Source organism: Myodes glareolus, chromosome 1 (genome assembly GCF_982192425.1).
Source record: "Myodes glareolus chromosome 1, mMyoGla1.1, whole genome shotgun sequence".
NCBI classification, from domain to species: Eukaryota; Metazoa; Chordata; class Mammalia; order Rodentia; family Cricetidae; genus Myodes; species Myodes glareolus.
In genome coordinates this window covers 108,148,657-108,174,197 of record NC_142026.1, presented here as the reverse complement: position 1 = coordinate 108,174,197, position 25,541 = coordinate 108,148,657, and the positions used below count along the sequence as shown (strand labels likewise).

The 25,541-nt window shown below is 37.4% G+C and overlaps 1 protein-coding gene across 3 annotated transcripts in view; it reads right to left on the bottom strand.

Annotated features, from left to right (window-relative positions):
• Positions 1 to 25,541, bottom strand: part of Lama2 (laminin subunit alpha 2) — a 597,153-nt gene that overhangs the window by 93,820 nt on the left and 477,792 nt on the right. For all 3 annotated transcript variants that reach the window (XM_085689751.2, XM_085689745.2, XM_085689747.2), the window contains 3 exons: positions 19,529 to 19,645; positions 18,681 to 18,844; positions 16,843 to 16,981 (listed from right to left, as the gene is read on the bottom strand). In XM_085689751.2, the coding sequence (XP_085545877.2) occupies positions 16,843 to 16,981; positions 18,681 to 18,844; positions 19,529 to 19,645 (420 nt within the window). The remainder of the gene's footprint in view (positions 1 to 16,842; positions 16,982 to 18,680; positions 18,845 to 19,528; positions 19,646 to 25,541) is intronic.

The following is a 25,541-nucleotide window of genomic DNA, read 5'->3' as shown; positions in this document are numbered from 1 at the left end:
GAGTTGACTATTTGAATACATGCAGAATACTCATTTTTATTTTTTAAAGGAAGTAGTAGCTGACAGTGCTACCCTGGCAGTGAAATAACCAATTTTAGAAGACAAATTACCCACTTCCCGAAGGGAAAATGTCCAAGATAATATGCTAACTTACATGATTTTAGAAAACTATTTAAAATGTAAAAGTCATATGTAATGTTGGTAATTAGATGCAATATGTTTACATAAAATATGTAAAGACAAAATTACACTCTTTGTGATGTTAGATTGCTGTGGAAAATGAAGAGTAATGTACTGTTTATAATGAGTTTTCATAAAGAAGTAAGGGAATCTACTGTTATGTATACTTTAAAAGAGATAACTCTGGGAACATTGGTAAAATATGTTTTTGAAGTTAGTTGCTACGTAAAGTTACAAATCAGTTTCCCTGAAAAGACACACTTATGAAAAGGTATTACCATAAGGAGTATGGACAGATAGATTCCAGCATTATAAAGTAATCATTAGTGGTTAATGGAATCACACACAGTTTTTCACTGCTCTCTCTTCCTCACCTTATTTCATATTTTTATAAAGAAAACATGAATTGTCCTTATACTAATATTATGAAGATCATATATATTTTGAAAATAAGGAAATCACTGCATATCAACTAAATACAACTTTTTAAACTATTATTCTTCTTTAACTTCAATTTAGCATCATTAGAGTATGTATGTGTGTCTGATATGGATGACTGCAGGTCAGTGCAGGTCATGACTCACAGACGGGCATCTGGGGACAGCGGGGGTCAATGCTCTTCTTCCGCCATGAGACCCCTGCATTGAACTCAGATTCTCAAGCTTGCGTGGCAAGCACTGTTAGCTGCTGAATCATCTTGTTGGCACTGACAGCACAGTTTTAAACAGTTTTAAAGAACGAATAATTAAAAGGGACGAGTGGATCAAAAATCAGTTAGGAAATAACTCCAAGAGATGGCCGTGGTCAGAGCAAGGCAACACATTTCAGATTCCTGGAAACCAGAAAAGCAAAGCACGCAGCCACTGGCTCTTATATCAACCTCAGTCTGAAAATGGCAATCCTGCCTCCAGGAATTCTCAGAATGAGACTCGGTCTGAGAGATCTCTCCTACTGTTTTATATTCCTCACTAGGTCTGGGATTAAAGCATGCACCACCACCACCCGGTTTCTATGGAAACTAGTGTGGCTACTGGGATTAAAGCTGTGTCACCACTGCCTGGTCTGTAAGGCTGACCAGTGGGGTTGTTTTACTCTCTGATCTTCAGGCAAGCTTTATATATTAAAACACAAATGAAATATATATAGCAGAACCGAGTGAATCCCTGTGGAAGGCTGAAAGCAACAAAGCACACAGAGTTTCAGTGGGACATCTCCAGAATTGCTTTTGGGAATTCAAGTTCATGACTGATGAGAGAATACTAAAATACATCTTAAAGGAGAACTTAAAATATAAAAGAATCTGCCAATTATTTTGTCAAATAACTCAAAAAATAACAAAAACATAAAAGTACATGAAAATCATTTTTTTTTTCCTTTTCCACTGTACTGGCCTCAATCACTTTAGCTTGTCTGAGTGGCACAGTTAACTGTCACTAGGCAGGCATTAGGATATCTGTACCTTTGCTAACATTTGAGGCTGTTAGTTTTTAAATACACCTACTGCTGGGTCATGAAATAGCGCTGGCTTTTGTGCTTCCAATAGATAATTATGGAGTTATTGACTAAATGTGTCTATCACGTATACCTGGTGGTATAATGAAGCCAGCTTCGCTCTCAGACTTAATATGAACTGTGGACCCGAGATCCTCACCGACATTTTTGTATTTATTGTTGTGGGCAATGCTTAGCTCTTAGATATGATGCCAAGTCACTAATGGAGATGAACAAATGCTGCTCACCAGTTTCACCGACATGTTCAACTGTCACATCGAGTGTGGACTTCTAATATATTCCCATTAAATTACATGGGTCTAAATTTTAATTCCTAAAATTATCGAAATTCATAGAAATGTCCAGTTATTGTTTCAATGACTATTATGCTACTATTGAGGGACTAAATAATAGGAAAATTTACCCCTCAAGAAAAGCCTAAGGCTTCTTTTAATTAAGTATGCAACATGGCTCATATCATACGAGATTTGGCCTTTCATCACTTGCACAACTGTTTCTGTAGAAAAAACCACAAAATCACCTCATAGTCTTCTTTATGTGTTCTGTTTCATTCAGTTATAGAAATAAAATTTGAATAAGATATACTGAACAGAACATGTGATGTCATTTCGGAACAAACACTCATTAGCAAGGCCTTACTCTTTGGTCACAGAACTACAAAATTAACACTGATTCACTGCCTAACGGTGAATCAGAAGAATCTTGCTAACATGTACCTCAGAAAGGCATAAAGCAAAAAATAAATTATTACGAATAGGAGTAACATAAAAGAAAATAATAAATGAGAGAACAATATGAGTAGGAACAGAATAAAATAAATGAGAAAATTCTATAGGGAATATTCAGCCTTATTTTTTATTAGCAAGACAAGTGATAAAAAATAGATGTTTCTGCCTGGTTTTAGGACAGGCAAGAATTTAATTTGTCTTTATTTATCCTATATTTTTAATAGTGTTATTCATTACTTTTAGTAGTTTCACAACAAAAATGAATTTAATGTTAATGAGGCAATGAAAATATAAATATGTTTAATATCTCAAATAAATAAGTACTTTTTAAAGCACTTACTATTCATACCATAATTTCCTTGGTAGCTGGTATGAAATTATCACCTTTAATTGTAGAGTGATCATTAAGTTACATAAAACTTAAGTTATAAAGTCAGAAGGCACTAAGTCAGCCCATGAAAACCCCCAGTGGAATGCTATGCACCCATAAACACTAAAAAAATTCCCTTGTGATGGTGTGAATGAATATGCAGGATACTGCCTTGGAGATATTAGTCAGGTGCAGACAGACAAAAGTCTAAGATCTCACCACTTTGTGGCATCTGGTTTTGGTCTTATAGAGGTAAATGGGTCATAATTAGAGGTGTGGTTGAAAACAGATGGAGATATGTAGGCTGGACAGGAGAGATGGGATCTCCAACTGTGCACGGGGGCCTATGGTTGATGATGGCCTATTGTACTCTAGAGACACTGTGAAGGGAATGGATCTTACCTGCTTTTACCGCAAGGCAGTGACACTTTTATTATCACCTAATTTTAGTTATTCCATGATGGATATGAACTTCCAAACATCATGCTACACATGATAAAACGTGAGTCAATTAAAAAATCAACTTTAAAAAAAATTCAGGGCACTTCTATATTAGCAATAACCTATCTGAAGAAGAAATTAAACAAATAAAATTAACAAATGAAGAAATCAAAGCTTTTGAGCAATCTACTCCCTAAGGGGATGAAACAAAATATAAGGAGAATAATGAAAGAGAGCTTTAAGAAAATATTTAGCCATGAAAAGGAAAGATCTGTACACTGAAAGCTTTAAGATACCGATAAAACAAATTTAAAGGCACACAAGTAGGCAGGAGATGCCTGCCTTGTTGGGTTGGAAGAGTAAAGCAACCATATTTCCAAAGCTGATCTACAGTTTGAATACATTCCCTACAAAAATTCCAACAACATCTTCTACAGATAAAAAAAAAAATACTACCAGAGTTTTGCACGGATATATGGCTGTTCTTCCTGAATAACATGAGAAGTCTTGAACAGGCAGAATAAAATTGAAGCCATAATATTACTTGACTTCAAAATATACTCCATGACAATAGTAGTCAAAGTATCAAGATACCAGAAAGTTGGAACATAGACAAGGTGTTCTCAGAAGCAAACACATACTCTGGTGGTCAGTAGAGCCTTGTCAAACAACCCGGGAACACACAACAGGAAAAGTACAATCTCTTCAAGAAAAAACTTGTGATAACTAGCTAGCCATACATACTAAGCTAGCATAGATCCCACGTCACATCATGTAGAAAAATCAATGCAAAACGAATTTGCAAAAAATCTTATGTGATTTGTCTGCCAAGGATTCATGCCTGGAAGGTTGGCTTATATCAGTGGTTCTCAACATGTGGGCTGCAACCCCTTTCGGATTGAATATTAGCTATCTTGTATATCATATATTTCCATTGTGATTCATAACAGGAGCAAAATTACAGTTATGGCTGGGGGGTCATCATAACATAAGGAAAAAGTCCCAGCATTAAGAAGGTTAAGAACTACCGGCCTATATACCAGTATTAAGAGTTTACTAGACAATTAGGAGATAGGGCCCTGTGCATGATATGCATGTATGAAACAAAGAGTTAAAACAGTAAACCTTAAAACCTCTGGGAAGCCATCAAAAATGCTGCTACAGAAGGAATTAGTGTATTGCTGTAGGATTGTATTAGTTCTTACAAGGGGTTGATGTTAAAGAACAAGCCGTACCTTTCTTCAAGCTCTTTTGTCTTTACCATACAATCTCATTCTCTTACACATGCTCCCACCAAGACGCCACAAGCTTGCTGAGCCTCAGGACGCTGTATTTATGATGGCATCTAATTTGGGAATTGCACTCTCCAATGCTATGAATAAATAAAACCCATTTCTCTGTGTTTCTCAGCCTCAGGTACTTCATTACAGTAACAGAGAAGGAACTAACTGGGGATTAAAACCTAAATAGAAATGAAGCTACAAAAGAAGCTGAGGGAGCATAAAAGAAGCGTTCTGCACCTGCGGCCCGCATGATGTTTTTTGAGAGAGATGTCAGAGAAAGCATAGAATCATGATGTGAAAACAAAACCACTGGAGAGAAGCTCAGACTAAAAGTCTTCAGTGCAGAAAAGGAGTTTATTGAACGGGAGGGAATATTTGCAAACCATACATCTGATGAAGAATTAGTACCAAAAATAAAGGAGCTCAAATGTCCAAAGAATAAGAAAAAACAAACAAAAATAAGCAAAGAGCTGGATGTGCCTCAGAGAAAGGCACCAGTTTTATGGAAAGAATATGCAGTATCATTAACCACCAAGGGAATGCAAAGTAAAGCCACAAGCCAGTACCTCACACTTACGAGAATTGAACCCAAAATGCACGTTACATATACACGTTTTAGTTTTCAGTGAAAAGTAAGAAAACTTAGAAGCAAAGTTGTAAGTTATAGGAACTGCACATACTATAAGAATGTGGTCAGTGAAGGACAACTCAGACTGCATTGTGTTCTGGGAAAGAAACTGCCTAGTGACAGATCACTGCCTGAACCATAGGAGTTCAGTCTGAGATGAAAATCTAATCCTCAGTCTCACCCACTAATGTCTTCTCCTAATTCCATTGGGAGTTTAAAGCATACCATCTGACCGATCAATAAACATCATACAGGACAGTTAGATTCACAAAGATATTCAGATGGGACCTCGAACTACAGGAAAAGGTAAGACTTTTTCTTTGTAATTTTCTTCTCTGCTCAGCTTCCCTATATTATGTGTCAATATAGAAGTTCCATTAATTCTTAAAATCGGTGTCATCACTGTTCTATATTTCTAGTTCCATTGTTCGGACACAGAGGAGGCAGCTGGTGTTTAGCAGTCACTAATTTATACAAGGCACCACCTATATGACGATCACAGAACACTGTGTAAAATTAAGTAAACAATTCAGGGTAAATTTTGGTTATTCAGGTTTCTGTTCACTAAGAAATCTGTTGACAGCATTAATTTTAAATCTGGAGATACTGCCTTCTGTGAAAAGAAGAAATAAAAACTGCCTTTATTAGTCAGAAAAGGAAGAGAGAGGAGCCACTGAAATAGATTCCTTAGAGCAGAGAGCTGATAGAATCTCAGACCTGCCTAAGTCTACACATAAAAGTTGCAGATGCTGGGGTAGCACACCAAGCTTCCATCCTAGGGCCAAGAGAAATGGCCTGATTACTGCCCAGTGCCATATATACCGTGGCATATTGAATTAAGCAGGGTGACTTTCCTATTTCAGACCATAATCAGTGGACAATTAAAAATCCCCAAATTTTCTTTTTGCAATGGAAAAAGTATAATGTGAATATGATATATATGTATTAAAATTTGAATTTTCACCAAAGGATTGGTTATTGACAAGACAGTACCAAGACTGCAAGGCAGGCCACTGGGGAATAGCAGTAAGATGGATCTCTATGGAGAAGACCAAAGAGGCCATCAACTCAGCACAGGAATCTTTCCTTCTGCATGATGGACCCTGGTGGCTTAAATAAAAAATGCCTCCCATAGATCCATAAGGAATGACACTATCAGCAGGCCTTGTTGGAAGAGGCATGACTTTGAGGAGGTATGTCACTAGTGTGTGCCTTTGAGAAGCTCAAGCCTGACCAGAGTTTGAATTTCACTTCCTGCTGCCTGTGGATCCAGATGTAGAACTCTCAGCTCCTTCTCCAGTACTATGTCTGCTTGCATGCTGCCACACTTCTTGCTGTGATGATAATGGACTAAACCTCTGAAACTGTAAGTCAGCCTCAATTAAATGTTTTCCTTTGTAAGAGTTGCTGTGGTTGTTGGGTAATGCTCTTGAACACTAAAGATTTAATATGTCACTCATATTGGTTTAATAAAAAACTGATAGACCAGTAGCCAGGCAGGAAGTATAGGTGGGGCAAGCAGACTAGGAGAATTCTGAGAAGAGGAAAGGCAGAAATGCAGTTGCAAGTCAGTCATAGAAGAATCAAGATGAGAATGACTTACTGAGAAAAGGTAACAAGGCACATGGCCAAACATAGATAAGAATTATGGGTTAGTGTAAGTTGTGAGAGATGGTCAGTAATAAGTCTGATCAATAGGCCAATCAGTTTATAAATAATATAAAACTCTGTGTGCTTATTTGGGACTGGATGACTGTTGGACCAGGTAGGTCAGAAACTTCCATCTACAGCCATGATAATGGTGTCTCTTCACAGCCAAAGAAACTCTAAATAAACACCCTTTTCTAGCCATATCAATATGACTCTGTGGGTTTTTCTTGTCCCTTTATCATCTACAGGAATTTATGACAGTCTTCATATAGACAATAAGGCAGGGCATGAATTCACAGAATCTGGAACACAACAGCACACAGAAACAAGAGGGGAGGTCAAGGATCAGAGTCTGCCTCAAGAACAAAAAGAGGTATTTCACTGTTATCTATCATTCCCTCCTGCAGAGTGCCCCACCCCCCATCTTCACCTCCCATCCTGGGGAAGGACAACCAGAGCATCCATTAAGGAAAGCAAATGGCTTGTAAGAAAAAGTTCTTTCATTAATGCTCTTAGAACAACAGTGGGTAGACATAAAAATCTAAGTATTGCTTACAATGACAAAATTACAGTTAAAATAATAGGAGTTGAGAGAAGGAACAAAGAAGTGAGCAAAAGGAAAGGTTGAGAGTACACAGGCCATCATCCTCCATTATCTCAATGAATGTGGAATCCACCAGCATGAACAGGAAAAGACACTGTTAGGATATCTGCATCATTTAAAAAGCCAATAACAAAAGATCTGATGTAGAGTGAATAAAAATGGAGATCATGTGCTGTAAGTGAACCAGAACTCACTTATCACAGTGACATTAAAATGATAGTGTCCCATGCAAGGACGAAATCCACACTTGCAGGATAGCACCAGGAGATAAAAAAGAAGAGATATTTATATCATCTAGAAGTGGTAGCTCCCAAAAGTGAGAAATGGGGGGGATTGTAGCTTGAAATGATCAGCTCCCCTCCTAAAATGTACAGATATGCAAACACATGTGCATTATGAATTTACAGAATGTAAAAAACCCTTGGCTTCCAGAACCATTTTAGTCTTACGTTTCTAAATAAAAAATAATTAAGACTATCTTATAGGCCTGTTTTAAAATTTTCTCTTTATTTTTGTTTTAATTAAACCATTTAACTAGAAGATAGTTTAAACATACAGGGAAGAGGAGAAATGTAGACATGAGCACTCTCATTCTCCATATCAAAAACAGGATAGTGCTGCTCTATTCATCTGGAGCCCTAGTCCTTTATGTTCCAATACAGGTGATAATGCTTTATTTGAAGTTCCTTATTTCTATTTAAAGGATTGGTATTTACATATATGTATATTCATAAACATAAAAAAGAAAGGAAGAAAAAAAGGAAGGAAGAGAAGACAAGGGAAAAGAGGAGAGGAGAGGAGAGGAGAGGAGAGGAGAGAAGAGAAGAGAAGAGAAGAGAAGAGAAGAGAAGAGAAGAGAAGAGAAGAGAAGAGAAGAGAAGAGAAGAGAAGAGAAGAGAAGAGAAGAGAGTTGGGAAAATGGCTGAACAGTCAAGAGCACATACTACTCTTGCACAGGACCTGAGTTTGAATCTCAGCAACCATGCCAGGTAGCACCCAAGCTCCTTGTAAATCCTACTCCATAGCATCCTCTTATGGTCTCTGCAGGTACTCAGACATACATAGCATACATTCACAAACACAGAAAAAATGTAAATAAACAAAAATAAAAACAAATCTTAAAAACAATAACAAAAATTACTGTTTGACACAGAGTTTTGCACTGAAGATTTTTTTTTCACTTTTACAAAATAAGCTGGGGACCCTTGCCTTCTATTGTTGTGCTTTAGGGGGTTCTTGAATTGATGGCAAACTTTATCATTTGCTAGTAGATAAGTTGTGGTCTACTGATATAAATTATTTGATAGAATTCTTTGGAAGTCTGTGGTCTTTCTTTTGAAAAAAATTGCTTTAGATTTATTTTTCACTACTTCTGAATATTTAGATTTATCCAAATAAAGCTACTGGGGACTCTAGTGCATACATGTTGAGTTTTTGAATCTGCATGGTATCAATAGCTATGAACTATTCATTCCTAATCCTACTCCTTTGTTTAATATTCCCTGCCTTCCCTGTTTATGTTCCAATTTGTTTGAAGAATCAGCTTTTGTTTTGTTAATTCTACTGATTTTTTTCTATGTCATTAATTTCTGCTTTTATGTTTATTTCTTTCATACTTTTTAAATGAGTTTAACAGAACTTTAGATTTAATTAGTTCTTCTCTATCTTTTTCCAGCATCTTTCGATAATTACCAGTTTATTTGCATTCCGTAATTTGTCAAGTTATTTTTGCTGGGTTAAGTATTCAGTGATTTCAAAGTATTCTGGGTCCTTTGACTCTTGAAATATTTGAAAGTATGTTTTATATTTTGAACTTAGATTTGTCTTTTGTATACGTGCAAATGTTTGCGTTTATACCATGTGTGCATTCCTGGTAAATGTGGAAGTCAAATGCAGCCCTTGGATCCTCTGGAATGGGAGCTACAGAGAGTTGTGAGCTGTCATGTGGGTGCTGGGAACAGAACCTTGCAGGAACAGCCAATATTCTTAACCCCTGAACCATCTCTCTAGCCTCATGATGAACTTGTTCTAACAGTTTAATATAATTTTTGTCAGTTTATAATTTTTCTGTCTGTGACAACAATACGCATGCTGGATGACATCAGATCACATTGTGTTTCTGGTACATACTTTGAGCTCTACTTCACAGTCCTTCTGTTAAATTCTATTTGTACTTTGACTACTGAGGCATACCGAATCCATTATCTGACTGTTGCAAGATGCGATAAAGCCTTTCACTAATCCTGTCTATGGTATCTTCAAACCTGTGTGCCCCCATTTCTCTGCCTGACCTGTCAGTGTTTCAGAGACATGCTAAAGGCCCTCATGGCTGAAATAATGAATTTTTCTCATTCTGATGTGTCTGTTTTTATTTATTCTTTAGGCTCTTCTGTTAGGACCTTGGGAATTTGCCCTGCTTGACTTTTCCTGCTAAATCATTCTTTTCATTCTATTCTAGTGAGTTTACTATTGTTCCGTAATAACTCCTTTGGGAAACTTTAAAGCTCATGAGATTGGTATTATTACAGTGTGTTTCTGCATTTTTTCTCATTCGTTTCCCTCTTTTATTATCTTTTTTGGCCCTTAATTTGCAATCTTTCTGTATCCTCACAGAGTAGTGGTATTTTGTGTAAGCTATAACAATTTTAATACAGTATGAAAATCACTTTAACCTGATGGAACATTTTAGTCTTTTGTATTTAATTATAAAGACAACTTGTGTTGCAAACTGTTGATTGTCATCAACATTTTTGTGCTTTCTTTATTCTCAGCCCCTCATATGGCTAGACTGGAGAGCTACCTATTGGGTCAATGCACTCTAGACCACATATGCTCAGGTTATGCACTCTGCGGAGAGAGTTGGAATCTTTCTTCTCCTCTCTGTCAGAACAGTCTTGGAGTGTGTGTAATGTGGTGTTAGCTGCAGGGAAGACAATGACTGGATCTTGCACATTGAACTGTGGTTTAAGACACAGACTTGCCTTGTGTCCAGGCTTTGAAATTTCTGGAATTGTTTGCAGCAACTAAGGAAGGCTATTCAGACTTCTGTAATTGGATTAATTAAATTCTATCATATTTTCATCACATGTATACACATGTTCACATAGATGTGATGATTTCCCATTTGCATCTGTCTTGCCTTTTATGGAATAGGTTAAGGATTGTTCTTCTGATCATTTTGTTTTTCCTTCTTCTTATATGACATGTTTAGCTTTTTGTGGTGGTTTTTCTGGTTTCAGTGTGACTAGGCTACAGTTCCCAGGTTCTGATTAAAAGCTATCCTATCTTTGCTTCTTAAGCCATGGTTTGTGCAATGTGAGGACCACTAAAAGTTTGACAGCAGTAAAAAGTCTCTGCATGTGCACTAACTAAACCTTAATTCAAAGTCAAACATGTAAAAATGAATCCCAGGTATGTCTGTGTGGTGCCACGCTGCTGTTTTACTGCAATTTTGGTTCTGAACACGTGCTAAACACACTCTGCATGTGGATTCTGACACACCACACTCCACCAGTGAAACACCACCATCCATATTTGAGACTATTGTGTTTCACAGATTGCAATATTTTGTTTATACAGATGTCTTCTGCTTTTATATAAATGCAATGGTTTATAGAAAAAGAAAGAAAAAGTTTTAATGTTTTCTATGCTCCATATGTTGGTAACAAATTATTATGCTTTTGATTTATTATGTTAGAGAGTTTGATTTTTAACTGTGTTGCTTGAATTGCTGACTTAAATTGCATAAAACATCATTATATAAAATTTTGTTTGGTACTAGGACAGAATTTCCTAGAATTTCTTAAAAGTCACTAAACATACTTTTGCCATTTTGAGTATATGCTCATGTGAAGTAGTGTTCTCAGTATTGCTAATTATAAAATAAAATATTAATTATGTCTGAAAAATGTTGAAGATTTTCTATATTCTGCTATATTAAACATTGAGCCATGATTTATCTAAAAATAAACCAGGGCATAAATATTATTATGCAAATTTGTTTAATGTTTTATGATTAGTAAAATTATATTATATAACACTATTATTTTAAAGTAAATTTATGATTTACCATTAGTAAATGTTTGATATATATTACACATTTATTTTAAAATAATATATATCAAATAATATATGTCAAACATTTACTGAAAGTATGTCATATATTTATTTTAAAATAAAAGGTTTTTTCTGAAAAAAATATATAATATCTATAAACTGGGATCATGTAAAACTTCCTCAGGTGAAAGGAATCAATAAACGTGTAAGATGCTCTAGTTCAGATGTTGCTATAGTGTTACTTTAAAACCATGATTAAATTTCTATTTATTTATTTTTAAATTTTTAATTGACTTTTATTGAGCTTCACAATTTTCTCTGCTCGCCTTCCTGCCTCTCCCCTCCCTTTCAACCCTCTCCCAAGTTCTCCATGCTCCCAATATGAAGTGGATATAGAGGAGGAAGAAGAAGATGAGGAGAAGGAAGAGGAAAAAGAATACAACAGAAAGAGGAAGGAACTTGAGAGAGAAAGAGAGAGAGAGAGAGAGAGAGAGAGAGAGAGAGAGAGACAGAGAGACAGAGAGAGACAGAGACAGAGACAGAGACAGAGACAGAGACAGAGACAGAGAAAGAGAAGGTGGGGGGAGACTCCAGTTCGGTTTCCATGGATAGTAAAAGTAATCTTTACAAAGGCAAGCTCCTAGAGAAGACTAGGACTTCCAGATAATAGAGACTAAGGCAGCACATTTCATTGCCTTAGCGGAAGGATGGAGGACGTATAGGCAGTGTGGTGACTCTATTATATATAAGACCATGGCTATGGGGTTCATATACATTACGCTTTGTGTTCTCTAGTTAAGTACACACAGTACGTGAGACCTCAACTGTAGTAGAGGACAAGGAAGGGTTCATCCTTAGTGTCAATGAAGTTGAACATTTTTGTGTGATCACTTAAGATGCCCAACAACATGTGAAATCTATTCACACACTTTCAAGAATCTTATCTTTCTCATGATGGTGCATGTTTTAAGTGTCAGTATAGTACGGAAATTTAAGATATCAATTCTTGATTATGGTAGGTTCTTTGACAACACAGCTATTGTTAGTATTTTTGGTTATGTGTATGTGTGTGCATCTTGAATGCAGTGCTCGTGGAAGCCAGAGGAAGACATTAGTTGCCCTAGAGTTAGACTTATGAGCCAATGTGGGTAACGGGAACTGAACCTGGGTCCTCTGGAAGACCCAGATGTTGAGCCATCTCTTTAGCACCTGGTAGGATGATTCTATAGGATTCAAAGCCAAGCAATTAATTTTAGAAAAGTAATTACTAGATTTCTATATTCCTTTATCAAAAAAGTACCACAGTTCCTTTCTCTTTTTAGTTGTATATATTAAAGAGGAGTACTAAGCTCCGAAAGACTGGACTGAGAGAAATGAATATTTTATAATATATAATTTATTTTGCACTCTATACCAATATAAATATAATATTATTTTTCCACATAATGCCTCAGTTCTTAGTGATATTTCATCTTGACATTTAAAGAACTTATGTTCTGATACAAATGGCTGTTTTTCTTATATAATAATAGCATATTGTCAACTTGAATATGGCATCTGCCTGCTTATAAAAATCAACTTCTTGGCTCCAAAGCTACAGAGAAACTCTGTCTCGAAAAACCAAAAAAAAAAAAAAATCAACTTCTTATATTTTCATTTCAGTTTCAGTCTTAATTATCTATGTTGATATATAGATTTATTCTAAAGGAACGAAGTTGATTTTAAAATGCCATCTCCTAACCCAGACTCAGAAAGACAATTATCATATGTAATCACTCATAGTGGTTTTAAAACATAAAGCGAAAAAAACCAGCCTAAAAATCACAATCCCAGAGAACCTAGACAACAGTGAGATCCCTAAAAGTGACATACATGGATCTAACCTACATGAGAAGTAGAAAAGGACAAGATCTCATGGGCAAATGTGGCACATGGGAGAGGGTTGAAGGGGAGGAAAGAGGAAGAAGGGAGGAGAGCAGAGAAAATATATAGCTCAATAAAATCAATACAAAATAAAATAAAATGTCACCTCCATTATGCCTAGAGCTTACATCAACCATTCACTTAGTTTTTTCCAATGGTATTTTCAATGTGTTCTTCTTTCTCAATTCACCACCATCTTCTTCAGCATCTCAATGAATTCTTCTACTACTTCTTTAATAGATCTTTCTCTAGCGCAAGTATCTACTCTGTTTCTTTGATTATTCTTTATAATTTATTATAAACATTCCATTTTTTGCTAAATATATTTCACATGAGTAGTGGGCTCTCCCATACTGCTTTTCCTCATCTCCTTTCAGATTATATAATAAATTATATTAATTAAATATATATTTATTTATATTAAGTATATAATAAATTAATAAAATTAAATAATATTAATTTTAGGTTTATGAGCTGTTAGGTAACTGCTCAATTGAATGTTTCACAAATATGTTAATTTTCCAAAAGAGATAAACTATATTATAATGATCTCTTAAGATTAAAGCCCTACATTTTCTGTTCATGGAACCTGCCCCAACAAATTACTCAGGACAGTAATTTCCTGATAGCTATAAGATCAACAATTGATTCTCTTTGACACACAGTTTTCAAAAGTTTCATTACTTTTGTAGTCTTTAGAAAGAGAAAAAATAAAAATAAAGGAAAATGACCTTTATTGGGGGTTGTTAGTCTATATATATAAGAAGTGAAAAATTTTATGTCAGCATAACCATGAGGGTTTCCTATATGTAAATTAATAGTATTAAATAGTGCTTTAGCACAAAACATTAGACAAGAAGAAATGATTACAATAGTAAAAATTTAAACAATATAGGAATTATGAATATGTATAAATATACTAATGTATCATGAAAAACATGCCACTACTTGCTAAACAATATGTTAGAGGCTAAAAATAGTTATTAAACAAAACAATGTCATTAATAGTGGTAAATTAGGTTCTTAAAATTATAACGTATCTATTTAAATAATTAAATTTATGTTAGATTTAAAATTAGCATTTTGTAAGGATAATTTCTTCATTGATAATATCAGTATTTTGAATAAGAAACTGATAATTTCCCCATACTTTATTGGATGGTTTCATACCACTAATTTGATGGACTAGGTTATAAAGAAATGAGGAGGAAAGGTGAAGAGAGAATGATACTTGATGGTAGAATATAAGGGATTAGAGGAAGAAATGAGAGGTGGATAATATCACATTTCATTGTATACATGCAGGAAACTCTTAAGAATAAGGACAGCATATTAAATCTGGAAAGAGAGAAATATAGTATATGGCATTAGTTTAGCCCATGCCAGAGAAAACGCTAATGGTAGCAATTGTGGGAAGCATAATGATGTTTTCATTATGACCATAATTTTCCTACAGAATGTGATAATTATTTCTGTTATCCCACATAGTCAAGAAAATGGTTTTGCTCAGTATCAAAGCCAGGGGATTGTCAGTCTGAAAGTGCTGTGGGACAATGGTCTTTTATCCTGTCTCTTGTATCATTTTTAATAAAATGCTGATTGGCCAGTAGCCAGGCAGGAAGTATAGGTGGGGTGAACAGGCAGGAAGTAGAGGCAGAGCAACAAGAATACTGGGAAGAGGGAAGAGCAGTCTGCAGTCATGACCCAGCCATAGAAGAAGCAAGATGTGACTGCCTTGCCAAATAAGGTACCGAGACACGTGGCTAAAAAGCAAGAATAATGGGCTAATATAAATTTAAGAGTTAATAAGACGTCTTATCTATGAGGCCAATCAGTTTATAACTAATTTAGACCTCTGTGTAATTTCTTTGGGACTTAACGACTGCTGCGGGAACCAGGCAGGACAGAAACCTCAGACAACAGATGTCCCACATAATCAAGAAAATGTTTTTGCTTAGTATCAAAGCCAGGGGAATGTCAATCCGTCTCTTGCAAGTCCTAGTTTATGCACATTTATTTCACAAATTTCCAGTAGGTGTATTCCCTCCAAATTATTGATGTACTTGTAGAATCTCTGTAAAGCAAAAATGATTTTAGCCACTGTTCTGGGCCTTGTACTTCACCAGGAATTCCCATGAGGCATTTCTTCACCTAAAGCAGTCTGAGGGACACTTACTGGAGAAATTGCTTGCACAATGCTGCTCTACATACAGTGAACGAAGTTTTCCATGACTGAAGATAAAGATCCTGAAGGTAGGTTGTTCAACTTAGAATCCCAAAGCTCTAAAATACTAGCTGCATACTTTTAACACACTTTGAACAATGACTAAAAGATAGAGGATATTCAGCTCATAAAATTAGTCTGTATACTTTAGAAACATATGATCAGATATAGTTTTTAAAAGTGCACTTGACAGCTAAACTCAACTCAATGGCGATTGAAAAGAGAAGTACTCTGTGCAGGATACTTTTCAAAATCAATGTTGTTTGAACTAATGGTGATTAAAGTTCTCCATTTAGAATATTATGTTTGCTTATTTTTAATTTTGTGAACTGCATCACAAATCTGATTGGCATTGGGCAGTGACCTCTGAACTCTGAACTGACAGTAGTAAGTAGTGGGTGAGTACTGAGGTTATAGATAGTGAGAAAATACTTGAGTTGGATTTTTTATGAGATTTTCAGTAAGGACTCGGCAACTACTCCAATTTACTAGGTTTATAATGTCTCATTTAAGTTTGAAAACTAATTTTAAAAGGATTTGACTATTATAGCTTGCTGTGGGAACTCCTTCCGCTCCTTCAGCCAATAGCATTTAAGATACCTGCCCACTTGGGCGTGGTCTCTGTTGCTTTTTAAAGCAGTGGTAGCTGTGAGCTCTTTCTCCCTCTCTCTTGCTTCTTCGGACTCTGCTTCCAGCTACTAGACTCCTTTTCCTGGTCATGCAGAGGGCTGTTGTCTAGGACAGTGATCTGTAAGTTTTTCCTTTAAATAAATAACCCTTTTATTAATCATAATTCCAAACTGATGTGGGATTGTTTTGTGACTTATGCCTTCAGTAGCTATAGACACAACCTGAGAAATCAATAGAAGAATTGGAAAAGAAAATGTGGTGCGTGTACACAATAGGATTTTTTTCATCCACAAAGAAAAATAAAATTAAGTTATTTAGGGAACAATGGCTACAACTGGAGATAATAACATTAAGTGAAATAAGTCAGTCTCAGAAAAGCAAATATTGTATGTATTTCCTGGTTCTCAGCATCTAGATTTTATATAGTGTTATCAATTATGTATACACATACATATAAAGTGAGAGTTGAGATGAAATTGTCCAGGGAAACAAAGCAGACAAATGGGACAGGCGAGGGGTGAGGATAGGAGGGGATGAGAGTGAGAGGCATGCTCAGTGTACAATGAAGAGAACTCAACTTCCATGCTTAGGATGTGATGCTCTTTTTTCTTACCAGTTGTGTAGCTTCTTGGGCAAGATCTTTGGCTTCTCTGGCAACTCTCTCAGCTTCATCAATATTGTCCTTAATGTTACTGTAAGCTCTGAATGCTGTAGTGGCATTGAAAGAGATGTTCTTAGCCTCATCCAGGATTCTGTCAGGTTAGATGGAGAAAAGAACTTTAGCACTCAGATAAAGAACAGTAAAGTCATAAAATCCCCAGCTTCTAAAGGATCGTGGTCAATATATCAGGCTAATTCCAAATCCTAGTGATGTGTCTTTTCATTATATCACATTGCATTGTTCTGTTTAAACTTTTTTTTTACTCAAGATTTGCTGTGAAATATAGCCACTATGTCTTTTAAGATACTTTTACATTTATTTTGTTTCTATCTCTCCTTCCCTCCCTCTTCCTTCTCCCTCCCTCCCTCCCTCCCTCCCTCCCTCCCTCCCTCCCTCCCTCCCTCCCTCCCCCCTCTCTGCATGTGTGTGAGCATGCATGCACAGATGCAAATATGCACATGTGTACAGCTTGAGGGAGTGAGTTCTGCTGTGTGGGTTTTGTGGGTTTTAGGGATTGAACGCAGGTCTTCAGACTTGGTGCAAGCATCTTGACCTACTGAGCATTCTTTCTGCCACTCCTTAAACCTCTGTGATAGCCGCTGCAACCATGTGATTAGGCAGGTGTGTGTAGGGCTACGGTACTTCCTGTTATCTGGAAAGCGCACTCCAGTTTCCAGAGCACTCGTATCCGATTAATCAAATGAATTCTACAATGTCTTCAGAGTAGGCACACTTCCCAGAAAGCATAAAGAGATCATAGGAAAAAAAAATCAAATCATGACTAACACATTCCTAATGGGAGATTTGGAATCCGGGTGTACTGATTACTGGCCACTGATTCATCTACTACTCTTTGCTCTAGGTTGGGGAAAGTTTGTCCCAAAATTAATCGTGCATGGGATGCTTGTGTTTCCAGGCATTCCTTCTGCATCAATGATTATCAAAGATGAGAACACAGACTTGCATGTGGTGCATATTAAATAGATTTACCTTGGAAAATTATTCCTAGGATGAATAGTTCCTGTTTTGGGGTGTGTGTGTGTGTGTGTGTGTGTGTGTGTGTAGAGGAAGTAAATCAGCCATACCTAGAGTATTGTTCAATAAACAAACCCTGAGCTCCAGCTCTCTTTCTTCTGACCCACGTGATAATCCCAGCTACAGTGAGCTGTTATTTATTTAATTTCTTTTTTAATGTTTGCAGGGTTTCTTATAGACCAGGCTGGCCTTGAGCACACTGCAGTTGAAGCTGGCCTTGAACTTGTGTTCTCCACTTCCCGAGTGCTGGGGTTATAGGTGTTCACCATCCAGCTCTGAGCTGTTCCTTCAGAGTGGTACATGAGCTGTCTTTCTAGAGGGAGGAGACTGAATGGCTGTTTATAAGGCTGCACGTTCAGAGGCACTTGGAAACAGTGAAGTGATTAGATAGCATTAGAAACGTAAAACTGAAGTTTACAGCAGAAAGTGTTTGTGTATTATTTAAAATGTTAATAAGACAACCCCGGTGCCTTCTAATAAAGAACAAAACACAATATTGTGAGGGTAGCCTAAGGCTATGTTCGTTTCCTAACCAGGCATAGTTGAATTCACTTTCAAATGTGACTTTTGATACTTTTCCAGGAGATGTATGCCTCCGTTCTCTTAATTAGGATCTTCCATAGAAAAGCCATGCGGCTCTTTTGTTCATAATTATGGAAATCAAGACTTGAAAGTGATTTTCTGCCCTTTCTGCTTGTCTAAACTTTTGGATGAGTGTCAAGCTCTGCAGACATTTCTAAGCACACATGGCGTACCCATCAAGCACAGCAGACGACTCATTCAGCTGAGCAGCATGGCTCTCAGCCTGGAAGACCTTCTCAGCAAGCTTCCTGTCCTTTATTTCCTGAGAGAGGTCATCTATTTTGTCACTAAGCTCCTCAGACATCGGTGGCAACTTAGTTCGAATGTCTTCGACGTACTGGTACGGAGAGAGAAGAGACGGCATTAAGAGCAGGTTCACTCAGGCCTCCTTGAATTTCCTAATTTCTCTGGGAGATACAATCACATATGCTTGTTTTTTTTTTCTTTTTTTTTAAGAAAACATTCAGTCTACTAGCACAGCAAATAGAGAATAAAAACAGTTATTTAATAGAAATCATAGAACTTTATGAAGCCCATTTATAAAAGTGTTTTTCTTGTAAGATTACTGTATAGCAACAACTGAACATGTGAAAACTATTAGGACCTTTTAGATCTTTGTATCCTTATTCCTGCACATGTCCCAATGCAACGTGTGAGACAGTAGGCCAAAGGTTTACTTGCAGATTTTCATTTCTCCTTTAACTAACGCTATATGAGATGACAAAACAGATGGTAAGTGCTGGCCTAGGAACAAGGAATGAGTTGGTCACCATGATAAGAAAAATAATGAGAGAAGTAGAAAAAAAAACCAACCCAAGCATGCATAAGTAAGTACTCCAATAAAGATAGGTTCCAACTGTTAACATGACTCGCATGTCCCCAACACTGTACTGCAATAATATATTCTTACACAAAAACAAATAGAGGCTTTTGTTTCTGTGACCGAGTTTTGCTGCCTGTGTGGGAAGGAATTAAGTCATCAGATTCTTTCTCTGTGTTCTGAGCTTTATTCAGTACTTACATCTATGACCGCGTTGATTTCATTTGCAAGTCGGTTGGCTTCATCGAGTATGTCGTTGCCCTCCTTTAAAGTGTTCTCTATCTGTCGTTTGCCACTTTCAATAGCCTCTTTCTTTTTCTATAGCATACAAAGAAAACGATATTACACCAGCATCTGGGTAAAACCCATCTCTACTGGGGGTTCCTATTTCCCCCGAGCTGTCTGAATAACAGATTCACTAACAAAGTATATAATGACAGTTTGGCCAGATGACAATGATGTAACTTACTTCTCTTAACTCAACCCTCTTAGGAATTCCTCAACATCTAGCATACACAGGTCATTTCTCTTCCCCATTCAAGAAAGCCGTCCAGGCAAAGAAAAGTAATGTGATAGTTACTAGTGAGTTAACAGGATTGCTAAATCAAAGTGGGACCTTTATCTTAACTACAATGCACATGCTGGCCATGTGCTACCAGGATCTAGTTTGCCAGATTAAACCAGAAAAACGTGATGAGTTCCAGAATGAACACAGAAATAGTTCTTTGTGAGCATAACTGTACTCTAGGGAAATACCATAAATTCAAAAGCTGGGATTTTTAAGGGAAGTTAGAGAGAATAACTTTTAAGAAGAAGAAATTACCTCCTCCCAAGAATAAACCTAATGGATTATTTCATAAAATGACAACAGACTAACTTCTCTATGAAATTTATGGCTTGTCTCAAAGCTACATGAAGCTCATTCCTGACCTAGATGAAGAAAATCAATGGAAGAGAATTACTGCCATGTCTTCATGTGGAGTTTGCATTTGCCTGTTATTTCCTTTGTACTTTAAACTCATTCGTATTCTGCCTACCCTTCTTCCCCTACGTGTTTAATGAAATCAATTAGAATGTTAGTCTCGGCCTTTATATGTTTTTCATATAGATAAATACTAACGATAACTTATAGATGTGTAGTTCTCTAAGATGCACAGAGTAGCCTATAAGCCTTTGATTCTATGGGTCCCATCTTCATCCACTTGAAATAAACTAGAGACTGAGTCATTGCAGTGCTATGGTCTCGGTGCTTGTGTCTCCATCACATTTCTATGCTGAAATTCAACAGTCCAATGTATTAGTGTTAGGAGGTGGGGCCTTTGGGAGATGATGAGAGAATGTAGCAGAAACCTCATAAATGGGGTCAGTGCCCCTGCAAAAGAGACTCAAGGGAGCTTATTCACCCATGCACCATGTAGGGATCCAGCAAAGAGATGAGATTTTGAGCCAGCAAATCGACCTTCACCAAGCACTAATCCTCCTCTACCCGCTGCCCCTGGACTATATGACATACATTTATTTTGCCTTTAAATTAGACAGCTCTGGATTTTGTGATGGCAGTCAGAATGAACTAAGTCACTAACTGAGGAATCACAGACAACATGGCGAAGTTAGAAGAGTAGCACGTGGGGGCGGGGCTGGAGAGATACTTTAGCAGTTAAGACACTTTCTGCTCTTGCAGATGACAAGGTTCAGTTTCCAGCACCCACTCAGTGGCTCACAACCTTCTATAACTACAGTTCCAGGTGAATAATGCCTTCTATGACTTCCCTGGTCTCCTGCATGCATGTGCTCCTCATACATACGTTCAGACACACACACATTCACTTAAACAGAAATATTTAAAGTGTAATTCCTATCTACCTAACAGGCCTTGGATCTTGAGTGGTATAGGGACTATCTCTTACACTACCAAAATCGTGTTTCTGATTTGCATGAGTGAGTGCCAGCTTCAAACCTCCTTTTCCTAATTTTATCACCCACCATGTCACCATGATCCCAGTACACACATCTTTTCAGTTCCCTCTCCCACATATTCTTTAGTCCGTTGGCTCTGTCCCTCTGTATTTTCTGTTCATGGCCAGTTCCCTGACTGTCGACCTGAAAAATCACCTGTGTTCCTCCTAATTGTTATGTGCATGCTAGGTAAAGCACACCACATCCAGGTAACAGCCTGCCTGAGACGAATCCCAACTTACAAACCTTACAAGATTTTGAGCAAGCAGTGTGGCCTCTAACAAATTGCATAGTTCCTCAGTACTCAAAGTGTGGCTCATTTTCTAGCAGCATGGGTCTCAACAGGAAGCTTGCTAGAAATGTAGCATCTCAATTCTTTCTGGGAAGTACTGACTCAGAACCAACACGGTAACAAGAACTCAGGATTCTGTGAAATTTAATAATAATAAAAAAAAAGACTTGGCTTATAACTGCCAGGCATAAAGAAATGCTGTGCAATTGTTAACCATTATATTGTTGGTTTTGTTTTTAGTTTTCAATTATTGTCTCTGTGTGTGTGAATGTGAGTGTGTGTATTTATGATTGTGTGTTAATATGTGTGTGTATGTGTGTGAGAGACAGAGAGAGAAGTGTGTGTGTATGTGTGTGTGTGTGTGTGTGTGTGTGTGAACCTGAGTGTTTGCTCTTGTGTATAGTGTATAATCATGTTTAGGTAGGTAAATGCATATCTGCAAAGTAGGTACATTTACAAATCCATACATGTGCATATGTTGAAACAGATATCTTTATCTTAGTTTTGACACCGCATCTGTCACTGAACACAGAGTTCAAGGATCTGGCTATGCAGACTGTCTGAGGAGCTTCAGGGATCTGCCCATCTCTAAACCCTGGGGCTACAGACAAGGCTGCAGCATAAAGCTTTTGTATGAGTTCTGAGGATGCAAACTCAGGACCTTGAGCGTGTGTGGGAGGCGCTTTGTCAACCGAGTCACATCTAAGGCTTCTTTAAAATTTATTCTGTGGGGGTGTTTCACCAATTGTAGACATACAAATGACTTTTATTTTCTATACATGTTGACAGATCATGATTAGATTTGGGGGGGTTCTAAAAATCACTAGTTATTTAATGGACATCAGAGAAATAAACACATCACAGATGCATGTACAGGGACCACTGAAAAGACACAACCTACTGAACTGGGCATAGCAATGGCCAATGCATAGAATGTTTAATGAAGAATCATAGTGTGGGGTTCAGATCATGCACTGTATAACCATTATACACTATACAAATAACCAACAAACCATTACCCTGTATATTAGCTCACATGTCCAGGCTTCTAAGCGTTTCATAAACTTGCTAATTGGAACCAAGAATATATCCTTCACTACAGCGTGAGTCCCATAGAAACAGTTTTATGCAGCAACTGTCTCTCTAGTACTTCTATGAACTTCCCCAGTGAGCAGGTTTGAATGAGTGAATGAAAGGGAAGCTTTCGGCTTGTTCAGTGACACAGCTCACTGAGCCATTGTGTCTTTGGAAGGTGCAGGGAAGTATTTGATTTGTGATTGCTGCTTTCCTTGCAAAAATTGCAGTAAAAGTTCCAGTGTCACCGATTTCCAGTCACATCTTTGCTTCCAAGGGCCTGGAATTCTTTAAATAATAGCCACTTAGTCCCTAGCTCTGTATAAATGTATGTAAAGGTACATTGCACACAGAAATTCAAAAGTGCTCTTTTCATTGTGATTTACTTGTAGCAAGGCACCAAGGTCTGCTGAGGCTAGTAAAATGACTCCGAAGTTAGGAGCATTGGCTGCTCTTCCAGACATCTTGAGTTCAATTCCCAGCAACCACACAGCGACTCACATTATCTACAATGGGATCTGGAGCCTTTTTCTGGCATGTAGGCATACATGCAGGAGAACACTGTATACATAGTTAAAAAGCTCTATGCCAATGGGAAGGAGAGATATTTCCGTCGGTGTGTTAAGCAAAGAACTATATCTATTTGCATTGAAATAAGCTATAGAGTATCTGTTTAAAGTTTTAATTGGGTTAGTTTAGGGAGCCAACTGTAACATAAGGGTCATGACATCCTTATCACACTAAAGCAAATGATGATCTAAAGAGTAAAGAAGTTTTAAGGTGGCTAATTTTCAGATTAGATGAAAGGCTCTAGCTTTGAAACAAGGAATATGGAGGTTTGGAGCTCTAGAAAAATCAGAGGAAGGGTGGATATGGGAGCAGGGAAGTAAATATCTTAATTAAGGGAGTCATTTTAGGGTTTGCAAGAGACTTGACTCTAGAGGGGTTCCCAGGTCCAAGGAAAGATCCCCAGATCGTTCCTTGGGCAGCAGAGGAAAGGGTGCCTGAACTGGCCTTGTCCCATAGCCACACTGATGAATATCTATCATATCACCATTGAAACTTTTCATCTGGCAGTGGATGGAGATAGAGACAGAGACCCACACTGGAGCACTGGACTTAGCTCCCAAGATCCAAATGAGGACCAGAAGGAGGGAGAACATGAGCAAGGAAGTCAGGACCACGAGGGGGTGCACCCACCCACTGACACGGTGGGACTTATCTAATGGGAGCTCACCAAGGCCAGCTGGACTGGGAGTGATGGAGCATGTGATCAAACTGGACACTCTGAATGTGGCTGTCAATGAAGGACAATGGCCTGGGTTTTTATTCTACTGCATGAACTGACTTTGTGGGAGCCTGGTTTGTTTGGATGCTCACCTTTATAGACCTGGATGGAGGGGGGAGGACCTTGGACTTCCCCCTCCCCACCTCTCCCTTCCTCTTTATTAAGGGAGGTGGGGAGGAGGTGGAAATTTTTAATAAATAAATAAATAAAAATCAAAGAAAACATTGATTTCTCTTTGCTTTATGACATTCTTCTGTTCTTCTTATTTTATTTGTTTTGTTTTGTTTTTGCTTTTGTTTCTGTTTTTATAGACAGGGTTTCTCTATTGCTTTGAAACCTGTCCTGGAACCAGTTCTTGTAGACCAGGCTGACCTCAAGCCCTCAGAGATCCACGTGCCTCTTCCTACCGAGTGCTAGAATTAAAGGCACACACCATCACTGCCTGGCTTCTTCTGTTCTTATTGATTAATAAGTGTGTTTTTGTATCTGTGTTGAACACCATTTAAGGTTCTAAGGATACAATCAGAATTAAAAATATATTTCTTGTGAATCCTCTGGAAGACTAGTATGGTATGGATCTTAAATATTCCACCAAAGGCCAAATATATCATTAATAGAAGAAAGTGAAGCATTTAACAGGTATGTTTCTCTCTTTCTCATTCTCTTCCTTTCTTTTCTCTCTTTTTTCTCAGCAAGCCACACCTCTAAGGAGTTATTGACAAGTAATGGCTGCTATGGGAGGGAGAATCAGTTTTCTTTAGGAATGAAGCCCCCCTGGGGGGCTATCTGAACTCTAGCCTATGGCCTTCTATCTACGCACATACTGGTAGCTCTAAGTGGACACAATGAGTTTAAAAAAGAAAGAAAGAAGTATGAGGTTGGAATGAGAATGTGGGGCTGTATAAGAGGGAATTTGCAGGGGAGAGAGTGAGTGATGGATTTGATCAAACACATTATATGCATTCATGACATTCTTAAAAATATAGAAAGTATTTCATAATCATAATTAACTCATTCTATTTAGATATATAAGTTTAATATATTCCTACCTTTCATTTCTAGCTAATTAGATCCTTACTCCTTCAGAGCCCATCAAGAGCAATACCCCTGTTCTCTTTTGCTGTTGTGCATCAGGTAGCTTTTGTAGGCACCTACAAACACCAGCCCCCATAAACCTTCATGTATCAACTTAGCTTTCTTTCTTACAGTCTTTTCTTCAGTCAAGTTCTAAGAGTAGACATTGGGGCAGAGGGTTCAGTATGTATCCTTTGCTTCACTAGGTTGCTCATCTGATCCCCTACCCTGTTTCCTCTCCATTGCTAGCAATGCCCTTGCAATAGTTTGAGTTCAAAGCCTTCTGTGGTCTCATTCCAAATGGCATTGGCAGAGATCTCTTTCATTACTGACTTTTACACAACTTGGAAATGATATGACCTGCTCTACTCGGAATTTCTTCCCCTTTTACCTTCACAGTTCCTTATTTATGTGCATAGTGTTCTCTCATTCTATCAATTTCTCACAATATTTGGTGTGATGCTATTATTTTTGCAAATATTTTTCGTCCTCCTAGCCACTATAAATTACAACATTAAATATAGAGAAAA